At 42.7% G+C, this 23,190-nt stretch overlaps 1 protein-coding gene across 4 annotated transcripts in view; it reads right to left on the bottom strand.

Moving 5' to 3' along the window:
- Positions 1 to 23,190, bottom strand: part of Cacna1e (calcium channel, voltage-dependent, R type, alpha 1E subunit) — a 305,919-nt gene that overhangs the window by 189,119 nt on the left and 93,610 nt on the right. For all 4 annotated transcript variants that reach the window (XM_013015540.1, XM_013015541.1, XM_013015539.1 and 1 more), the window contains exons 4-6: positions 22,028 to 22,131; positions 20,677 to 20,829; positions 18,543 to 18,724 (exon numbers count right to left, since the gene is read on the bottom strand). In XM_013015540.1, the coding sequence (XP_012870994.1) occupies positions 18,543 to 18,724; positions 20,677 to 20,829; positions 22,028 to 22,131 (439 nt within the window). The remainder of the gene's footprint in view (positions 1 to 18,542; positions 18,725 to 20,676; positions 20,830 to 22,027; positions 22,132 to 23,190) is intronic.

Raw genomic sequence — 23,190 nt, forward strand, 5'->3', positions numbered from 1 at the left:
CAGGAGAGTGGAAGACAGAGAGGCCTGATTGAAAGAAAGAAGCTGCTGACAGGTGCTGCCGATCCAGCTTGTGAATGTGTGAGTGCAGGGCTGTGTGGGCCCCCAGATGTGCCAGGGCTACCTGCCCTTCGGGCCCTCCCCGCCTTCCACTGCTAACTCAGCTAGTGGCTCTCATTCAACAAGGGCAGCTGGTGCCCTCTGTGAGGGGTACCCTCAAAAGCAGGAAGGGACCTACAACACTATCACCCAGATAAGGACAGAATTCACACTCCCCTTTTTCCTCCACCTTCCTTAGAAATCTGCTGTTTTCAGACAAAATATTCTGGTAGGGGGGCTTTGTTTTATAATATCAAAGAAACAGGTGACAAAGGTCATAATATTATGATGTTTTGTACACAGAGGAGAAAGATCTTAATATTATTTTCAATATATAATCTACCTTTCTTCCAAGGGATCCCATTGACCATATCTGTCAAAACACACTCATTTAAAGATGATACATGAAAACTCGGTATTGTAAATCTCAATAAGAAAAACTCTCCAAACCGGAATGTTCATAACCTTCAGGAGTTCAGTAATGCTTTAAGTTTATAAAGCATTATCCTGGGGGAACAAAACACTTACATGTGCATTCACATCTCATGCTTATGATCTCAGTATTGACTAAGTACTTACAAATTAACAAAAGGGGAATATATGTCTCCAAGGTCGTGTGACTTGCCTAAAGTCATTAAAGGGCACAAAGGGGTAGAAAGAAAACAAAACCTGGGCTGAGACCCAGATCCTCAGAGTAGGACCAGCATGCTGCTACCCATAATTTTTATGGCACTGATTATACCTCTTTTTTTTTTCTTTTGGCAGTCCTGGGCTTTGAACTCAAGGCCTTGCACTTGTTAGGTAATTACTGCTTGAGCTACACTCAAACCATTTTTTTTTTGTCAGCCTTGGGTCTGAGCGCTGTCCGTGAGCTCTTCAGCTCAAGGTGAGTACTCTGCCACCTGAGCCACAGCATCATTTCTGGTTTTCGGGTTGTTTAATGGAGATAAGCCTCTCGCTGACTTTCCTGCCCAGGCTGGCTTTGAACTGCAATCCTCAGATCTCAGCCTCCTAAGTAGCTAGAATTAAAGGCATGAGCCAGCGCTGGCTTCAAACCTTTTAATTTCAGTTCTTTTTCATGCTTTTTGCCCAGGCCAGCCTTACACTGTGATGCTCCTGCTCATGGATCCCATGTAGCTAAGATTGCAGCTCAACTTGTTTGTTGAATACAGGTCTCACTTTTTTTCCTGGCTGGTCTCTTAATATCTAGCATCTCTCTTCTATATTTTCTAAGTAGCTGGGATTATAGAAGTGGACTACCATGTCCATAACTCTAAAATACTCATTTAGTAACAGGTCACATAATGACTACTACTATTTCCTCTGAAAATTAATGTAAAAATTAGAGCCAGGCACTGGTGGCTCACACCTATAGCCCTGGATACTCAGGAGGCTGAGATCTGAGGATTGCGGTGCAAAGCCAGCCCCTGGCAGCAAAGTCCATGAGACTCTTATCTCCAATTAACCACCAGAAAACCAGAAGTGGCTCTGTGGCTCAAAGTGGTATAACTCTAGCCTTGAGCCAAAGAGCTTAGGAACAGTGCCCAAGCCCTAAGTTCAAGCCCCAGGACTAACAAAAAAATTAATGTAAAAATTAAAATGTCACTAGAATAGAAGAGTCCAGCAGGAAGCTAATAGCCATATTCTACATTCACAAATAAATTATTTAAATCAATATAATTACATTAATAGATTATATTGATCTATCATAATGACACAATCCATCTTAGCCAAGAGTTATTTTCGCTTTCAAAGATCACAGAATTTTCACAAAGCCAAAACAGAAGAACTGAGACTTACAATTAGGTTAACTTTTTCTTTGACCAAGACAGGACATTAATATTTTAAATTTTTAAATTTGATTTGAAGTTGAACAAATTTAATTTTAGGAAAAACTATCTTGTCATTATTTTCTCATTATGCCAGGCTGGCCAAGATGTTAGCCCGGCCTCAGCCTAGCCCTTCAGAAGCATGGCTGCTGCAGAAATACAGGGGGTAGGGGGTATCTGCCTTAACACTTCTTGGAGAATGGGGGGAGTTCTAGAGAACCTTGAAACTTAGAACAGTTACAATGTAAACATTCCCCAGTTCTTCACAGAAGTTAGCAAGAACTGTATCAACAGTCAGGATGCATTTGGAAGCCATTTTTGGCACCATGTTGAAGTATATATACACCATAAACAACTAAGTTTCTATGTGAGGGCAGGACAGTACTCAGTACATAGAACGGAGACTCTGAACAAATTGATGCTAATGAGTTAAAACAAAGATGGGCAAGTTTGCCTTACACACCCCTGAAGCAACTCATGTAGCAAACGTGGGTTTATAAACGCACCACTCCTATAAGCAGAAAGTAACTTCAAGTACTCACATAGTGAGAGATGAATGTATGTTCCAAGCACATCACATGGCTCATCTCATATAATTGCTGTGAGACTTAGAGGTAGGAACAGCAGGGAGTATTACGTCCTGTTGCTGATGAAATGACTGATGACACATGTATACTTATTCATCCATTCAGTAGCTAAGAAAGCGAGGTTGGGGATTTGGCCCTCATGAGGCTCATGACAGAGGGCACCAATGGCCAATTCCTGATCCTCGAGGCCAATACCAAACACCAAGCTGTAGTAAGCATAGGTAAAAAGTGGAACTTGTGAAAGCTTCAAGGAAAGTAAGTACAGCAACAGGATGAGGTTAAAAAAATTGAGAGAGAGAGAGAGAGAGAGAGAGAGTGTGTGTGTGTGTGTGTGTTTGTTTATCGAAGGGGAAAGGGAGGGATCCAGGAAGGATGAGGAAAAGAAGAAGAGGAAGAGGAGTAGGCACTGGTGGCTCATGCTTGTAATCCTAGCTACTTAGGAAGCTAAGATATGAGGACCAAAGTTCAAAGCCAGCCCAAGCAAAGCAGTCCATAAGATGCTTATCTCCAATTAACTAGCAAAAAACCAGAAACGAGATTGGGATGTAAGTGGTAGAGCACAAGGCCTTGAGTTCACATCCTAGTACTGGAACACACAAAAAAAAAAAAAAGGAGAAGAAGGGGGTACATATTACCACATAAGACAATGCTAAGCAAAATGAACCCCAAGATATGGACACAAAAGGTTTTGCTTTATTGTTGTGGTTTTTGATATACTATGTGATTTTTTTTTGTTTCTTTTGTATGTTCTTCTCCCTATGGTATAATCCCCGGTTGTCACTGTATTTGATTTTGGTGCCCTGCATCTTGTATATACATTTTTCTAACTTGGGGAGGGGGAGAGGAATAACAAAATGCTGAAACAAGGGCACAGGATGACCCGTTGCAACAATGACACCCACAAGACACTATGCTGGAAATGATCTTTACAACTTCACGGGGGGAGGGGGAGATGGGGGAAGGTGGGAGGGCAGAGATAGGAAAAAAACAAAGGAGGAGGTCACAATTTCGACAAGAAATGTACTCATTACCTTACTCATGTAACTGTAACCCCTCCTTACAGCAGCTTTACAATAATTTTTTTTTTAAGAAAAGAAGGGGTGGCGGAAGGTGGAATGAAGGAATCATTTAGTGGCTGTTTCATCACATGTCATCCTTGAGAACTTGACATATGTTTTTCATCCTTCCATTGCAAAGACCTAGTTGTCTCTCAGGTTGGTCAGGTATGGGTCTCTTTAAAAGCATTTTAGAGCCAGATTCCAAACCAAGAGGGCCACCGTGCTACAGAAATAAACTGCTAATTACACACAAGCCCTCTGTAAACACTGAAATAAATCAACTTTCCCCTGCTTTTCCTAGCTTCCTCCCCCCCTACACACATACATACACCCCTGTTAGCTTTTTAGCTGAGCTGGTATGAAGGGGGGAAAGGAGAGACTATGGTGGCAGTGGGGACTGTCTGCGGTCAAGCACTGGCATACCCCTTCTATACACCTCACCCATCTAAAGACAGACACATGCTGTGTACAACCAAGGCAGTCTATCTGGAAGCCAGGGCATCTTGGTGGGTTCATAGAGTCTGGAAGAGAAAGCTCAGGGGAAAGACTCCTCCATCCCCAACTTTCTCAGACATAGCAAGAGAAGGCTCTATAGAGAGAAACTAATTTTTTTCTTTTTTGTCGGTCATGAGGCCTGAACTCTGGGCCTGGGCGCTGTTCCTCAGCTCTTCCGCTCAAAGCTAGCTCTCTACCACTTGAATCATAGCACCACTTCCAGCTTTTTCTGTTTATGTGGTGCTGAGGAATCCAACCCAGGACCTCATGCATGCAATGCAAGCGCTCTACCACTGAGCCACCTTCCCAGCCCAGGAAACTGAATGTATATAATGCCATAGTTGTGGATTCAAGGTTGGCAGAAATGCAAATGGATGGTACAAAGTGGGTAGACTGAGAGATGGGAAGGGCCCAATCTGTGAGGATGAGGCGATCTGAAAGCTAAGAAGTGGAAATAGAGGCTTTGCTCATCTACTCTGGAGGAGTAGTTTAAAAACACATTTAATAATATCTTACAAAATGGTGCCATGTGCCAGGCTTTTATTCACACTATCTCAATTAATTACCACTGTAGCTCTGTGAGGTAGGCATCAGAATAATACTCACTTAACAGATAAGGAAACCAATGCATTCAGTTTAAAAAGTTGTTGGAGTTACATGAGTAGTAGAGGTGCAAGCAGGTCTCTTAATCACGATGTTATACCACCGCTAGCAGCAGAAAGCATAGTTTTTGAAGCATGACCATAATCAGAACACTAGTGCATAAAAGTTCCAAAAAACAGTGTTTACTACAAATGCATTCATAATATAGGACATTTACTGAATGTTATCTGAAAACTAAGATGGCTTCTGGAAAGATAAAAATTTGAAATAAGGGTTAGAGATGACTACTGCAGCCTTGAATCAACTTTGGCATCCAGCTTATTTGATTGTACTCTTGCAGCACTGAGAAAATTTTGAATCATACAAAAAAGAGTAACCATGTGCTCACTTATATCACTTTATGTAGGCAAACAAGCTTAGGCCTGAATTTTTTTTGTTGAAGACTGGCACGGAATGGCACGCTCTCTAATCAGTCGGACATTCACACAAAGTTCAAGTGCCTGCAAAAAGGGCAGGTGGAGTTTGACTCCAAGTCTGTATAAAGACAAACGAAGCCAACAGACCACAGGCAGTCTCCAAGTGGAAAAATGTCATGATAACACGTGGCTTGTTGAGTTAGCTTTTGACTAGTTTTCCGTTTCCCCAATTCTACGATGTCTTCTTCTGCAGTTGAAGATTATAGAACCCAAGAATACACAAAGACACAACATACAGAACAAAATGGACTTCCTCTCAAAAATTCTATGAAGTTTTTGACAGATTATATAATTAATGGCATTTGGATTCAAGGAAATATGGTACCCGAGAGCTGTATTTTTTTTTAAATTGAAACAAATTTTATAGATGACCAGCCATGGATGGTAAGTCCCTAGTCCAAGACAAAGGTCTGCAGCTTAGGGATGGTGAATGGGGAAAGAAAGGAAAGGGCAGGGGGGAGGTGGGTATCTAGAGGATGTGTGTCTCAGCGGTCTCTCTGACTATCAGAAGGTGACAAAGACTGGTCCACATCACAATGGAAGGAAGAAGTGGCCTTGCCTCAGCCTGTCCCCAAGAGGAAAGGACCTAGGTTTTGCTTGAAGGGGCAAACTAAAAAGCACCCTAGGTTCTCTGGGGCCAATCTCATCGGTGCAGTTTATTTACTTTAGAGTGGTGTGTTTTTCTAAAGCAGATGTCATATTCCTTTACAGATGGTCAAAAGCTACACTTGCCAGGTCATTTTTATAAAAGCTTTCCCTGTCATTAACTCTACCTTTATGCCTCTCCATGAGTACATGGAGCCCTATTTCTTCTTCTGGACACCCAAAGAAGGAATGGAAGTTCTTAGACACCCCTTAAATGCCAGGTGCCAGTGGCTCATACCTGTTATCCTGGCTACTAGGATAGCTGAGAGCTGAGGATCCTGATTCAAAGCCAGCCTGAGGAAGGAAAGGCCATGAGACTTTTACCTCCAATTAACCACCAAAAAGCTGGAACTGGAGCTGTGTCTCAAGTATTAGAAGGCTCAAGCTAGCCTTCAGCACAAAAGCTCAGGAACAGTGCCCAGGCCCTGAGTTCAAGCCCCAGGACCAACACACATACACACCAAAAAAATTTTCAAGAAACAAAGTGAGATCCTAATATTGAGTACAAGGAAGGAGGAGTCTCCTGTCTAGTCTCCCCTCTCTTTGGAAGAGGCTAAGGAATAGGGTAGGACAATAGGAACACGGGTTGGAGCTTCAACCTGGAGGCAGAGCTGATGTCTCCCCACCACATGAAAAGTTTGAAAAAGAAAGACAGGTGATCTCTGCATATCACATCCAATTGATGTGACATGAGGAAGGGCTAAGGGATTGGTAGTTAAGAGAGAGGGCCCTCAACCCTTCTTCATACCTAACAACTTGTAAAGACAGTTTCTGAGTCTTGTCCCTTAAAAGATATTTTGGAGGGAGGGCAAAAAGGGGGTATATAGGAATGGAGGGAGAAAGGGTAAGCGAATACAGTCATTATATTCGATGTACATTATCTAGTTATATTGAACTATGTAGCCTGAGGGTAGGAATAGGATAGGGAAAGATAGTGGAGAACAACGGAAGGTCTGACATTGATCAGGTACTTAAGACTTGACTTATGGAGTTGTAAGCTCTTCATACATCATCATCATCATCACCATAAAAGAAATGTACACCTAAAACACCTCAATTCCCACCAGGTAAATGATGTCCCCGGTCAACTGTCAAGATCTCCAACATTGTGGCCCAGTAGTCTGTCCCACAGGCTGCAATTAACTATCACTGGCTCCTTTTGTGCCCTGACTCTCACTTTACACAGTCCAAGTGCACTCAGGCTCCCCAGAAACTCGTTTGATATTAACCACCCCACCCCACGCCTCCTGGAGATATCTATCTGCTCCTGTGTCTCCCAGCTATTCACTGCCTTCCATTTGCCTGTGGTTACAAGAATATGTGTATACCTCTGCACGTGACTTGTCACCCCTTTGAGACTGAAGTGGATAAATGACTTCCTGAGAGCCCACTGTGTGCCAATCACTGGATGGGAGACAAACAGCGCATAAAGAATGAACTCGTGGCAATCCACGGGTGGGAGGCAGAGCATGCCTTTTTCAGCAGCACTCCCCCACTTTGTGAGCCATTTCACCCTCCCTGTGCTGAGCAATTACAGGCACATGGAACAGTGGTTCTCAAACTCCAGTGTGGTCTTGGAATCCTAGGAGGGCTTGTTAAAGATAGATTCCTGGCGACCCTGGTACATTAGACCCAGACGAGGGCCCAGGAATCTGCTAGTGGAGTCTCTGACTTTAAGATAGACCACACTCAGGTGAGCCCTAAAAGACATTACTCCATAACTCTTTTTCCAGTGATCAGTTGAAGAAAATCTGAGACCTCTTGGCTTGTCTAATGTGCTGGAGACTGGCGCCGTGCCATCCCTGCCTGGCTGAGTTGCCCTAAGCATTTGGGTCCCAGAGCGAACCAGTGAAAAGGACCTGAAACAGCTGTTGAGTCACCAATCACCACCTTCAATTAATTTCTGTCTCCTAGGACTGGAGACAGAATACCTAAGTCCTCGCGTTGCCGCAGAACAGAGAGATCATGGCATATAACTACATGACACATCAGGTGCCTGAGGCATTTGGGCATGGATTAGAAATTAAACTGTGTATTAGAGTGGGTTAAAAGCAAGCAAAGAAACTGAGCCAGCCTAATGGCTCTGTACAGACAAAAGACCGGGAGAGCAGCCTGACACATGGTGTGACATTCAGGCACCAGATCAGGAGGCAAACAGCTTATTTGGAATCAATCCCAAACACGATGGCATCTCTGATTTGACAAATTGTTAAGAAACCAAGAAAGGGATGCAAAGAACATGAATAACTTTGAGTCAAGGACAGCTTTAGGTGGGAGTAGTGTGAGAAAATAATACAATTCTACTTTCTTCCCATAGAGGGAGCCAGCGAGTGAAGCACTATGGCCAGGGGTTCCCTGTGGACCAGGGTTGGGCAGAATGCAACAGGAAGATCTGACTTGGGTTCCAGGAACCTAGAGCACAGGCTGCTGCTGCAAGTGCAAACATGTTGTTAAAAAGAGCTAAGATATTCTGAAAAGGAGAACAAGACTGGAGAAGCTAGTACTAGTGAAGGAGGTGGCTGGGCCTGGGGGCTACCAGTCTCTCAGTGGTCCTCAAGCCAACATTTGAATTGAGCTGAAGCAGAATCCTGAAGTGAGCAGCAGAGGTTTCACAGAGTGATCAAGCTGCAGACTCTCTACATAAGCAGTACACGTACACAGACACACACACACACACACACACACACACACACACACACACACTCCTTCCACTGGCAAAAAGAGAGAGCACCCAGTTATAAATCAGAACATTTGTTTTCAAAATCCACTTTCAGCCAAGCATGGTAGAGTCCATAATCCCAGCGTTGAGGAGGATGAGGTGGAAAGATCCAGAGTTTAAGGCCAAGAGACCTTGCCTCAAAACAAAAGAAGAGAAAACCAAAATAAATAAATCCCACCCAAACTCCACCAAAGCCCACTTGCTACTTCTATGCCATGAGACAGGGTTTTCAACTTACTCGACAGACTGAACTTTTCCAGCAGATTCATGACACAGTTCAAAATGGCCTTTTTTATTCCACTCACTGTTCAAGTCATCCCTCCCCTCCCCCACCCCGGTGTCTCCACCTACCCTAGTGCAAATTCTGTTGCCAGACCACAGGCATACTCTTGACCCTCTCTCTTTTAATGGACTCACCTGGCCAAAAAAAAAAAGCTCTGGGAAAAAGTCAACTCTCCATCTACTCTTGCCTGAGCTGAGGCCAGCAGGGAAATCACCCTGTGCTTACTGACTTCATTTGAAATCACTGACTCCAAGCAGGTCCTCCATCAGACACATTTTCCTACTCTATTCTCCTTAGAAAACTCTTTTTTATACCTTCTCTTCAAACTTCCAACATTCTCTTCCTCCCACCCTCAGCTGATGACCTTACTTCCTATTTCATTGAGAAAATAGAAGCAATTAGAAGAGGATTTGTACAAGCTTCCAACACCACATCTACCCACATACTAGCCTCTTCAGACATTTGTTCTGCCTTCCTTCCTAGTAACTAAGGATGAATGGTTGGAGCTCCTAGCAGAGTCAAGCCTCTACCTATGATCTAGAAGCTACTTTGCCACATGCACCTGCTCAAGGAGATTGTTCCACCAATTTTCCTCCCTCTCCATCATCAGCAATGATTTTTTTTATCTTGAGTGGATCCCTCTCAATAGTCTATTCTGCCTGTCTGCCCCATTTTCTCTGTTCCTGTCAAAGAAAGCACAAAAGTTGGCACTCATAGCCTCTACCCTCCCCTTGAACTCTGCCACTCTACTCATACAATTCCTGGACTTAGGGGTTAATTTTTAGATTTGATTGGCAGCATTTGACACAAACATGCAGAGTTTCCCAAAGAGTAAATACAAATGCAAATTTGATTTTAAAAAAAACCTACAATGTAACTTGCATAAATTTCTAAGAAATGAATAAGATGCTCTAGTTCAAACTTTATCTTAACTAAATACAGATACAATAGGGGAAACACTTTTTTTTCAAAGAACTGACTTGATTGTCCTCTTCCTTCTCCTGCTGGAAGCATGTTCCTCCATTTTTTATATGTTTTTATTGTGAAAATACTGTACAGAGGGGTTACAGTTACATGATCAAGGTAATCAGTACATGAGTACATTTCTTTTTCTTTTTTTCTTTTTGTCGGTCGTGGGGCTTGAACCCTGGGCCTGGGCGCTTTCCCTGCATTCTTCAGCTCAAGGCAAGCACTCTACCGCTTGAGCCACAGTGCCATTTCTGGTTTTCTAGTAGTTTATTGGCGATAAGAGTCTCATGGACTCATAGCCTGGGCTATGAGATCTACAGATCTCAGCCTCCTGAGTAGCTAGGATCACAGGTGTAAGCCACCATGACCCAGCAGGAGTACATTTCTTACTAAGCATTGTTTCCTCCTCCTTTGTTTTTCCCCTACCATCCCTTCCCTCCCACCTCCACAACTACACTCCCCTACCGCCCCCCCACCCCGCCTAAGTTGTAAAGTTCATTTTTCAACATAGTGTCTTCTACATTTCATGGTTGCAATGGGTCCACCTGTATTTAACATTTTGTTTTTTCCCTTCCCCTCCCCAAATTATACCAACATCAAATACAGTGAAAACAGGGGCTATACCATGGGGGAGGGACATACAAAGCAATAAAAACTACTGCTCCTTCTAGGTTTTTTTTGTTTTGTTTTGATTTGGTTTTAACTCTTTGTCTCCCCCACATCATACCATCAGAGCTCATCTCTGGAATTTCCTCTATATATCGGCTTCCTTGGCGGTCTAATCCAGTTTCATGACTTTAGCATCCACCCACTGAAAACTCACATTTATATATTCAGCTGAGGCTTCTACCCTGAACTCACCCAACTTTATCCTTTTAGTACCTGGAAAATTTAACACATCCAGAATGAATTCTTAATCCTTTCCTCAACCTACTTCCCTACAATCTCCTCCAACTAAATGAAAGGCAACAGCACACTGCTGATTGCCTTCTTTCACGCTCACAGCTAAACCACCAGAGACTCACAGGAGCTCAGCCTTAACAGCATATCCAGAACCTTCCACCCTTCATCTTCTCCACTGGGCCTCCCTCACCCAAGCCTCCATCTGTAGCTGTGGATGATTGGACTGACTTCTTATGTCTCCAGCTTTTTTTGTTCAGTAGAGACTACTCTCAGCAAAGCACCCGGAGTGATCTTCTGCAGAACATAACTCGGGTCATGTCACCCCTCTCCTCCAAACCCTCCAATTGCTTTCCATCTCATTCAGAGTGAAAGCCAGTCTTTAGAGGTCAGGAGCTCAACATGATCGGTCTGCCTGCTCCATCTCCTCCTGACCTCATTTTCCCTGCTTCACCCCTTACTTGCTGCTTTCCAGTACACACTGGCTTCTTTGATGTTCTATAAATACATTCAGAATGAGCTATCTCACGTTCTTCACACTGCTGTCCCCTCTTCCTGGGACCCTGTCACCCCACTGGAGAGCTCAGCTCACTTCTTCATCTACTGCAAGTCTTTGTCCAATATCATTGTTCTCCCTGACAGCTCCAGTTAAAAGTAAAGCTAATTTTTCCCTTTCCCCACTTTTTTTGTTCCATAGCCCCTGTATCACCATCTGTCGCACACCATGTTGTTGGACTTATTCTGCATGTATTTTCCACTAGATTAGAAACTCCACAAGGGTAAGAACTTCCCGATGTCTATTTTTTTATTGCATTCCCAGCATCTATAACAGCATCTGACACGTCATGTCATAGGCATTTGATAAATACTTGCTAAAGGAATAGTGAGTTAATAAATCTTAAACCAGTAATGTACATAGAGGAAAGAAAAGCTCTAGAAATAGTTTCTCCCTCCATCTACCCTCTTTCCCCCTTGAAGAGCCTGGCAAACAAGACTGATGACAAACAGAGGAGGAAATCAGAAAGAAGTTAACAGGGTTCTTTTTTGTATTTTCTGGAATTAGAGCTTGAACTCAGAGCTTGGGCACTGTCCTTTAGGTTTTACCACTCTAGGCTGATACTCTACCACTTGATCCACAACTCCATTACTAGATTTTTGGTGGTTAACTGGAGATAAGATTCTAATGAACTTTCTTGCCCATGCTGTCTTTGAATCACAATCCTCAGATCTCAGCCTCCTGAGTAGCTAGGATTACAGGTGTGAGCCACCAGCATCTCCAACTAGCAGGGCTCTTTACTGGGTGGAGACACCTTTGCCTCCTGGTCTTCCAGGGAAAGGGGCAGAGTCACTTCCAGGATCCACTTCTTGAGGCCGATTCCTGAGTCAGACAAGTGACAGGTATCAGATTACAAGGGTCATCTATATTATAGGATTCCAGACTCCTGCAAGGCCACAAGAACAGAGAAGTCCAGGTGACAGATGGAGATGTGGGGTGGGGGGGCAGGGGAGGATGCTGCATACAAATGTCTACACATTTTACCACCTGTATACCTGGCCCTTTATCATTCTAGCTCCATGAGTTGATGACAGATTCCTGCCACCTATTTTTCACTGAAGCTACAGTGTGTTCCACTATAACCAGCACATGTGGGTGAGATGCTGGGGGATGAATGAAACAAAGATCAGAAGTCACGTTCTCTATTCTCAAGGACCTCGGAATCCAAAGTGCCCTCTGTAGCAATCACAACATCAGAAGTGCTTCGAGAATGACAGTTTTCCATGTGGTCTCATTCTTTTGACATGCTCATGTTGAAACATAACACACTAAAATTTTAATGAGGCAAAGAGTGAACAGAAGGCAAAAAATGTAACAAAAACCATCTATGGGCCAGGCGCCCGTAGCTCACCCTCGTAATCCTAACTACTCAATAGTCTGAGATCTGAGTAGTATCGCAGTTCAAAACCAGCCTGAGAAGGAAAGTCTGTTAGATTCTTTTCTTCAATTAGCCACCATAAAGCTGGAGGTGGAGCTGTGGTGCAAGTGGTAGAGTGTCAGGCTTGAGCAAAGTAGCTCACTCAGAGATAGCACCCAGCTCTGAGCTCATTTCCAGCACCAAAAAACAGTAAAAACAACAAAAAACTAAGAGAAGAAGGCAACTTAAGACAAAGCCATGAGCATTGGTGTGGACCCAATGATTTATGAAGAATAAGGAAGATGCTAAGAAAACAACTGGACTACAAGTTGCCAAAGGCCAATAAAGTGTTAAATTCCACAGGGACTCAGTTTCATGGGTAATCACAATAGAGATGCAGGCAAACCTACAAACCTGGAGAATGCACGACTCTGGGTATTTCTGTGCCTATAAACATCTCAACAGCAAGGGAAGAGAAATAGCTCCAGCTCCAGATATACAAATGAAAAATACCAGTGTTGAACCACAGATATTTCAGTTAACTGCAGACAGAGACTAGGAACTACAATAGGTACCTTAAGTCTTGCTATAAAACAACCGACTGAGTCAGCAGACAGCATAAAACTAGAATGACAAGGAAGAACCAGACTCAGATCAGAATCAGGAGAAAGTCGATTCTCTTGGCCACATCGAGCCCCAGTGAAGAGGATTAGATGCTAATACCCAAGCCACAGGAACATCTGCTCAGTGAATAGCATCGATCAGAGGGACAACGTGCTGTGCAGGAAAAGGGACACCTATCATGTTCAGGAGAAATAAAATCAATTAAATTAGTAAGTACAGGGGAGGGGTTGTAAGTTGAGCAGACCTTTGGGAGAGACAGTCAAGCAAGAAGAAGCAGAAGTGTAGACAGCTTTATTCTTTCTACCATGGATGGAGGACAGCCAAGAATACAGATGGAGTTTGACCAACAGAGTTGAAAGTTTGATAGAGATTAAATTGAGCAATTCCATGTTGCCCTACCAAAGAGAACCTTCCTCTTCTTACAATAAAGCATTATGAGAAAAGTCATATGCAAATAAAGTTAATAGTAACCATTGGCAATGCAAAACAAAATCATAGGCATGAGTCTGTCTAGCAGAAAAAGTATGCAAACTGAAGAAAGCACTTCTGTCACCCATAAAATGGTTAAACTGAGCCCACAGGCTAGGCTAATTCTGAAGTTTTCCCTCAGCACTCTTCCTGCCTCGGGTGTAACTAGGCACCAATAAATCCTGCATATTTGTTGCCACCAATGAACAGAAGGGACAATGGACCAGCAAATAGTGTTCTACATGAGGAAATACAGCAGCCGAGTAAACTGGGTATTCACAGAGTGAGGAATGATAGAAAGGGAAAAAATGATATAATTATAGATGTACTTGGGTGATAATAGCTCAGTGATAGGGTTTTGCTATATACAGAAACACAAATATATGGACACCAATATTTAGAATGGTAAATTGACAGCTAAATCTATTGCAACCAAGCTAGAAAGACAACCAACTAATTGGGAAAAAAAATTTACCAGCAATATATCAACAAGGGGTTAACATCCAGTATATACAGGGAACTCAAGAAACTAATCCCTCCCAAACCTAACAAATCAATTACTAAATGGGCAAGGGAACTAAAGAGGGACTTCTCAAATGAAATGGCAAAGAAACACATGAGGAAATGTTCATCATCCCTGGTGGTGAAGGAAATGCAAATAAAGACAATCCTGAGATACCCACCTTACCCCAGTCAGAATGTCCCACATCCACAAATCAGCCAATGACAAATGCTGGAGGGGATGTGGAGAAAGAGGAACCCTATTACACTGCTGGTGGGAATGTACACTTATACAACCACTTTGGAAAGCAGTCTGGAGGGTCCTTAGAAAGCTAAAGATTGACCTCCCTTATGACCCAGTCATACCACTTCTAGGCATCTACCCTGAACAACAGGAACCAATATACAAGGACACGTGCACCTCCATGTTTATTGCAGCACTGTTCACAATAGCTAGGACATGGAAACAACCCAGATGCAGCCCACACAGATGAATGGATCCAAAAATTGTGGTATCTATACACAATGGAATATTATGCAGCCATTAGAAATGACAAAATAATGGCATTTGCAGGGAAATGGATGGAGCTAGAAGGAATCATGTTGAGCGAGGTAAGCCAAGAGCAAAGAGACAAACGGTACATGGTCTTCCTGATAAGTGGATGCTAAATCCAAAATGTTAGGTGATACAACAAAATTAACAGGACTTAAGAAACAAAGAACTCCCACTCATCTGATCGAACCACTACTAAATATCCCCATGCTGCTGATCACATGTATGGTGTATATGTATACACCGTTATATGTTATAGACTGTGATAGACAATTTGCTCCAGGAAAGTTAGAATGAACTTGTGACTTTAAATGAGCATCATTATTTCACAATACTGTGAATTTCCGGAAATTATGTAATCACTTAATCACAATTAAAAAAAAAAAGAACCTCGGGGAAGGTAGGGAGGGAAGGGATGGTAGGGGGAAAACAATGGAGGGGGTAACAAGGCTCAATAGGAAGTGTACTCATTACCTTACTCATGTAACTGTAACCCTCTGTATCTTTACAATAAAAATTGTTAAAAAATACATACATATATAGAGATGTATATTCCACCATATATTTAAATATATATTTATAAAAAAGAATGCTAAATTGACTAGTACTTATATGCATCCATGTATGTGAATGTATTTGTGCATGAATATATAAGTGTATATATGTTCATGTATATATACATATACACACATACAAATAGTATCATTACAAAGTGTAAGTTAAAATTAAATGAAAAAAGGTTAGTTCTTTTACATGCTACCAGAATCTTCAGATTTTAAGCCAAAATCTAGACACCATCTTCAACTCGGAATGAGCAGAGCACACTGAGTGGAACAGCAGGTGGACTGCATCATTTAAACTGTTACTTTCTTCCTTCTTCATCCTTTTTCTCTCCAAGATGAAAGATTGAAGTTGGGCCAATAAGCATCTTGGAAGATGTGACTCCACCATCAATAGGGAGCTCTCTGCCCAGTCACTGGAGGAATCTGCCTCCTTAGGAGCCTGCCCCTCCAGAGGCAGAAGACCCTAAGTCTGCGAGGTATGTCTAGGTTCTACAACAGAACCCTGACTGGATCAGAATTCATATCCCAGGAACTGTCAATCAAAGCCTAGCTTTTTCTACCTCTCTGCCTTGTGAGAATCACACTTTGTCTTTGTTTTACTTACTGAAAACTGGTACTTCTTCTATTCAGCCTCTCCTCAATCACAGTGTAGCTATCTACCTAACTGGGACTATCCCCTCTGGCAATGGTTCCTAGCTCCAAGCTCTGCCCCTAGCTCCAGTGCTTTGGAAAGCGATGTCCTTTCAGAGTTCATTGGAGTTCTCTTGGCCCAGGAATAACCAGTTACTTTTGGGAAACCAAACCTACAACTTGACTAGTTCCCCCATGGCTAGACCCAACCATTTGAGTCTACTAGGAGGCCTTCAGTAAACTGAAGCTCAGTAACTAACAGGCAGGGTATCCGAAAGGGTGCGAGACAGTGCCCCCAGGAACTGATCCAATGAAAAGCTTCAAAGGATCTGAAGTTTCCTTAGTATCCCTGTTTCCTTAGTATCTCTTCGCATGTCATTCATACCAGACAGATATCTAGAGGAATGGGGATTAGAAGAAAGCACCATGAGAAAGAATTCATGGCACTTTTTTCTCCCCCAGGTTTAGCATAGTAGTTTGACATGTAATGGCTATAGGAAGGAAGGAAGGAAGGAAGGAAGGAAGGAACGAACGAAGGAAGGAAGGAAACAAAGCAAGCAAGAAGAGAGGCAAGTTATTTTTTTCAGCTTTGCCCCCATTTCTTGGTACCATGTAAGCCTTGGCTACAGAAGACCAACAGAGGACCAACGGATCACACCTATATCCTCAAATGCAACACTTCTCCTTTTACACTTTCAATGCATTTATCACATCACTTAGGTGAGTCTACACATATAATTGAAGTACATCACTCCTCAAACCCGAAGACATGACACCAGCCACTGCAGGGCCAGTGCTGTAATTTCTTGAGATGTCTGGCTCATCTGAGTGACGTGGCCTCAAGACAACCTTTCTCTCTCAAATGAGGAGTGACTGTGCTCCTCAAACTTGCCTCCCTTCTCTGCTTCCTGCTACCTCTCACAGCTGACAAAAATCCCAGTGTTCTCTAGGAGTCTCTGGATCACAGCTGAGCTCTCTGGGTTTACAGAGCATTCGCTGGTCCTTAAGACTTCTCAGCTGTCCTTTGAAAATTTAGCCTAACAGTGTATGCATCTTTCATCCAGGCTTCTCGGTTCTTTTGCATGCTACTAGGAATGGATCCATGTTTGTAAGGTCTGCAGAAAACTGATTTAGGAGTGATTCAGTTGCTACTAAAATCTGAGGTTGCTCAAGTTCCTGATATAAAATGGCATAGTATTTTCATATAGCTATACACATCTTCTTATATCCTTAGCACATCTTTATATTATTTAGTATATCTAACATAATGTCAATGTTATATAAGCATGTATTATAGTATATTGTTTAGGGAATAATGAAAAAAATCTATATATGATTAGTAAAAACATCTGTCATAGGCCTAATGACATGGCACATGTCAGCAACCACCTAACTATTTCTATTTTCCATCCTTAGTTGGTTGAATCCCATAGATATTGAACCTGTGAAAAAGTAGGGTTGACTATACTCAGCCCCTATTAAGTAACTACATGCACAGGCCTCATGCATGGAAAACAATCTTTAATATCTGGCTAAGACTCTCCTAAGATATAGCATTTCCTTCTCCACACTCACCCAATGAGTTCTAAACAGACTTAAAAGATCAGGAGAAGAGGGCCTGTGAAGGTAAAGCCAGGCCATGTGCACAAGTATGCACAGACTCATTCTGAAGGCCTTGCTCTTCCCAGGCACAGAAGGCTGATCGTCCTTCCCCAAATGTGGTGCCCACTTTGGCCTCATAGGCCTCAAACCCTTCACCTTCCCATCCCTCTTTTTGTTTTTCATCTCTCATTCTTTGAACTTGGACTTTGCACCATGCTTTGGGATCCCTTAGCAAAATCAGACTCTAGAAGGCAGGAGAGACTTCATGGTCACCTTGTGGAATGTCTGTCTCTCTGTAGATTTCTCCAACATCCCTGATAGGAGGCCCAGACAGCCTTATCTCAACTCAGAACTTTCCAAGCATGTCTGATCATGCCAATCCCCAACAGATCTGTAAGAAGTGTATCAGACCAACTAGATAGAGTCTCCATAGAGAGGCCTTGGGAATCTGACTTTCCACCAAGCCCTCCTGATGGATTTTTGAATTAGCCATGCTTCCTTCCACTGTACTTATAATGCAGCCAATTCTTGACAGTGCATATTAAAATCAGCACAGAAGCTTTTTAAAAAAGTTGTCAACAACAGGCCTTCACCCCAAGGTAGTCCCTACTTAATTGACTGGGAGTGGAGTCCAAGTGATATAATTTTTGAAGTTCCCAGCTGACTCTAACAGATAACTGGGGTCAACAAACACTGTAACCGCTTCCAAATTTCATGGCGAGTTCTCTGAGTAGAGTAAGCAAGAATCCTACACCTCAGTGTACCCACCATCATGTTAAACCAACACACCCTATAACTTAAAACAATCTGATTTAATTAGTTTATTCATCCATCCGGCACAGAACACAATCTCCGAACTATGGTAAAAGGCTATGTACTTCCACAGCTGAGGACACAATTGAGTATGCATTCCCTTAACCTATCCCCATCCTTTCCTGTCCCCAGACAACGCAGCCCAAACCTCACAGGAAGCCTCCTCCAAACTCCTCCACCTCCTCCACCTCCATCCCACTAGTGAGTGGACTCACATTGTACAGCACGGTGGTCCACCCTTCCATGGTGATGCACTGGAAAACAGTCAGCACAGCAAAAAGGATGTTATCAAACTGGGTGATTCCATCATTGGGGCCGATCCAGTCCTTGCATTCATAACCAGCCGGGCAGCCCTGCACACCACATGGATGCGGGGGGTCAAATCCTTCTAGAATACCTGTGGACATATTTGGAGGGTGAGGGATAAATGATATGGCACTTAGCATGAGTTTGGATATGACCCCAGAGATCCACAAACAAGTGATTCTATCAACACACAGACTTGCCCTCCTTGCCTCATGCCCCCTCTCTTCCCCGTCCTCATCTCCCTTCCAGTTTATGAATCATCTCTGGTTTCTCAGTGACCTCGGAGAATGGTGCCTTTCTTCCACTTGCGCAGGCCCCAGCATCCACCCTGACTTGGACTACTGCAGGGATTTATAGGAATGGGCCTCAGAGTCCTAATAAAGTCTCTGAAATAAAGGCAGATTCTACCCATTTTCTGACTTGAGATGCCAAGCTAAACTCTGGGTTTCTTGGGGGAAAGTTATACATTACAGGGTTGATTTTTTTAAAATTATCTTTAAGTAGTTGTACAAAAGAGTTAGTAATTCAAGAAATCACTTTATGAATACAATGAATCTTGATTGATGTCACCCTAAACTACAGCCTTTTAGTAGAGTTGAACTCCTTGTTTTTTTCTGACATAGATTTCTAGTTTTGAATAAAAGGTAACAATGAAAATTCTTTGACGTCTTTTCGTAAGAAAACATGGGACCTAATTTTGAAATGCTATCCCATACTATCCTAGGGTAGTCTATTCAACTTGGAAAAAATAAGCTACAGAGATGAGAATCTAAGGTTTACACATCCCACAAACTCTCCAAAGCACAACTCCAAGCTCAGAGCTCCCTCAGTTATTCCACATATGACATAGGTCAAAACAGCACATAGAAAGAAGCTGCCTAGCAGTTTTTTCTTCTGTTTGTTTTTGTATGTGTGTGTGTGTGTGTGTGTGTGTGAAAACACCATACAGAGGGGTTACAATTACATGAGCAAGGTAATGATACAATGAGTACATTTCTTATCAAGCATTGTTGCCTCCTCCTTTGTTTCCCCTTACCATTCCTGCCCTCCCATCTCACCTCCCCAATCCTCCCCCGCCCCAACAAAGTTGTAAAGTTTGTTTTTTGATATAATGTCTTGTACATCTCATTGTTGCAATGGGTCCACCTGTATCCCTATTTAAACTATTTGTTTTTTCCCTTCCCCTCCTCAGATTATACCAACATCAAATACAGTGAAAATAAGGGTTATACTGTGGGGGAGGGACATACAAAGCAGGAAAGATATCATCTTATAACTATGTTAGAAATAATAGCAAGAAAGAAAAAACACTTGTGTCTATCTTGGGGTTCATTTCATCTAACATCAACTTATCTGACCATTTCCGCTTATCTCAGACATATACTAGTTATTGTAAATAAGGGAAACCATGGGACCTATATTTCTTTGGGCCTGGCTTACTTCACTTAATATAATTTTTTCCAAGTCTTTCCATTTCCTAGCAATGTCCTGCTTAACAGTTTCTAGTCTGAGTCTGGTCTCCTAGGTCTCTAGCTATAGCCTAAAAGGGTACTCCTTTTTGAGTATCAGTTTCAAGTAGGTGTGTGTGTGTGTGTGTGTGTGTGTGTGTGTGTGTGTACACATATATGCTTGCATGCTAGTTTAGGGGCTTAAACGCAGGGCCTAGACATTGTCCTTTAGCTTTTTCACACGAGGCTAATGTTCTATCAATTGAGCAACAGTTCCACTTTCAGTTTTTTGGTGGTTAATTGAATATGAGTCTCACAAATTTTATTGCCTGGGCTGGCTTTGAACAGTGATTCTCAGCTCTTAGACACCTAGATAGCTAAGATAATAGTCATGAGCCAGTAGAACCTGGCTTATGTGGAGATTTTTTACACTGGCTGTGACTCAAAAGGCTGCTGACTTTGGATGCATCTCATTCTAATTCTAGGATTGAGAACAGAACATATTTTTAGGGCTTTAAATGTCCTGAAATTGCCAGCTCCCCCTCCCCCCCATGACCAGAAGGGCAAGAAAGGAGAGTAAGAAGATAGAAAATACCTGAATTGTTCATGAAGCATGCTCGGTGTAACTTCCCACTGTAGAATTCCAAGCCAATGATGGCAAACATCAGGATGGCAAAGAAGAGCAGAAGGCCAATCTGCAGGAGAGGCACCATGGCCTTCATGATGGACTTGAGCACAATCTGCAGGCCTAAAGGGAGAAAAGGGAAGGACATGAAGCCCTAGAAGGAGGGCAAGTCTTGGGGAGGGGGGACGGGAAGAACCATCACTTTTGAGATGACACTGCCATTCACAGAAATAGCCAGAGCAAATTAAGCTAAGGATGGCCATCATACTTCCTCTTCTTTCCCCTCCTTTCTCTTCGCTCTTTCTGGCTCAGTGACAAGCTAGTTTATTACCCTTTCTCCTGTTCCATCTATGTTGTCTTCTGGATTCCTCTTATAGAAGCAACGTATTAGAGTGTGTTCCTTCCCTAAAGGAAACAAGGCTTCTCCCTGCTAAGCTACAAATCTTACAAAAGCAGGGACAAAGTTGCTCTTCCCAGTCACTGTGTCTCAGAGCCATTCTCTCATTCCCTGTGGGAGAAACACAGTTGGCACAACACTGTTGAGAAAATGCCAAAGCCTATGACCCAGACCTTGTACTTCAGGATGCTGGCCTGAGAAACTGATCAGTGATTTGGGTCAAAATTTAAGTAAAAGGGTATCCACTGTGGTACTCTCATAGTACTGGAAGAATACTTCAAAACTGGAGATGACTTTTATTTATTTTATGTGTTTTATTTTATTAGTTTGTGCCAGTTCTGGGACTTGAACTCAAATCCTTACACTCTCACTTAAGTTTTCTTGCTCAAGGCTGTGTGTGCTCTACCACTTGAGCCACAAAAGTCTTCCTGGGCTGACTTTGAACCTTGATCCTCAGATTTCAGCCTCCTCAATAGCTAGGATGACAGGCCTGAGCCACTTAGGCCCAGTACTTATTTAATTTTTTATGTTGTTTAGCCACATAAAAATCCCTACTTCAAAACTACACAAAACTAGATACACATATGATATTCAGGAAAACTGAATGGAGAAAATATATTCTGTAGCATTAACAAGTTATATCTGAGTAATAGGATTAAGAGTGATGTTCTTTTTTAAATCACTTTCTTTACTTTCCTAATTTTCTGTGAAAAATCTCTTACTATCATTTAAGTCTAGGAAAAAATTAAATCTAAAAGTTGTGCTCAATTGCTACATCTCCACTCTATTATTAACACTGGGGCATCCTCCCAGGATTCATTTTCACTTTAGTCCAATTGGTTTCAGACTCTGGATCCCATTGAGAAATACACCAATAAAGATACAAGCAGAGCAGAAAGAGGAAAAACACAAAGAGTTGCTCACTAGGTATTCCTGACACAAGCTTCAAGGGCCTCAGGACACGCACAGCCCGGAGGGTCCTCAGGTCCACGTGGGTGTTGAAGTGCGTTCCTGCAGTGGCCAGGATGCTGCAGATGGAGACACAGAAAAGTCAAGGTGACTACAGCCCGCCTGCCCCTCCTGCTCCACAGGGAAGCTGGGCTGCTGCAGACTCAGCCTGACAGGCACACAGAGCTGGTGCCAGCTGTATGTGGGCGCACCTGAGCCCGGGTGAATCACCAGTGGTGTCGAATAGAATTAAATTTAGCCATCTGGGTTTTACTTTGCAAAGAAAGAAACGTTCTCATCGTACCAGAATCTCAGTCCCACATCATGAAAAGAACAACACAAGGGCCCCAGCCTACATCCCAGAACTGCCCCTCTTCCTGACGCATCCCTCTCCTAGTCGCCTCTTGCCAGACTCCTTCTCCTCTTTCCAACCTAGCAGGCCTTCATAGTTGTTGTTTGGGTTTTTAATTTCAAAGTTTTTCCTAACTCCTCCTACATTGCACCTCTTTTCCTGTAATTCCTTTGGGTTAACTCTGAAGGAGTGACTCATTCCTCTCCACCTTGACACCTGGAATTGGTAACAAGTTGATTATGTGGATGATCAAAACTGGAAGACAGCTTCAGTGGTTATCATATATTATTAGCATTTTTATAATCGCCTCAAACTACACTTTGACTTGACTGGATTTCTTTACTACTGTTTCTGTCTTCCACAGCCCATATCCAGAAAAGCACACATCTATACACATTCACTACACACACAAATGTGTAAGAATCCTATTAAATTGTATACACAAATGAGATAATTTATTGCATGTAATTTCATGACAGTGAACATACTTTGGGAAGACAAGGACACACATATTAGTGAAGGACTAAGAGTCAGAAGAAGCATGATAAGGTCATGACTCATTCACTTGCAATCTAGGTTATGTGAGAGCTTCACTTTTCTCATCTAAAAGTGAGGGCTGGGAAGGTGGCTCAGTGGTAGAGCGCTTGCCTCACATGCATGAGGCCCTGGGTTTGATTCCTCAGCACCACATAAGCAGAGAAATGCCAGAAGTGGCTCTGTGGCTCAAGTGGTAGGGCGCTAGCCTTGAGCTGAAGAGCTGAGGAACAGCACCCAGGCCCAGAGTTTG

Source organism: Dipodomys ordii, unplaced genomic scaffold, assembly GCF_000151885.1.
Source record: "Dipodomys ordii isolate 6190 unplaced genomic scaffold, Dord_2.0 Scaffold27, whole genome shotgun sequence".
NCBI classification, from domain to species: domain Eukaryota; kingdom Metazoa; phylum Chordata; class Mammalia; order Rodentia; family Heteromyidae; genus Dipodomys; species Dipodomys ordii.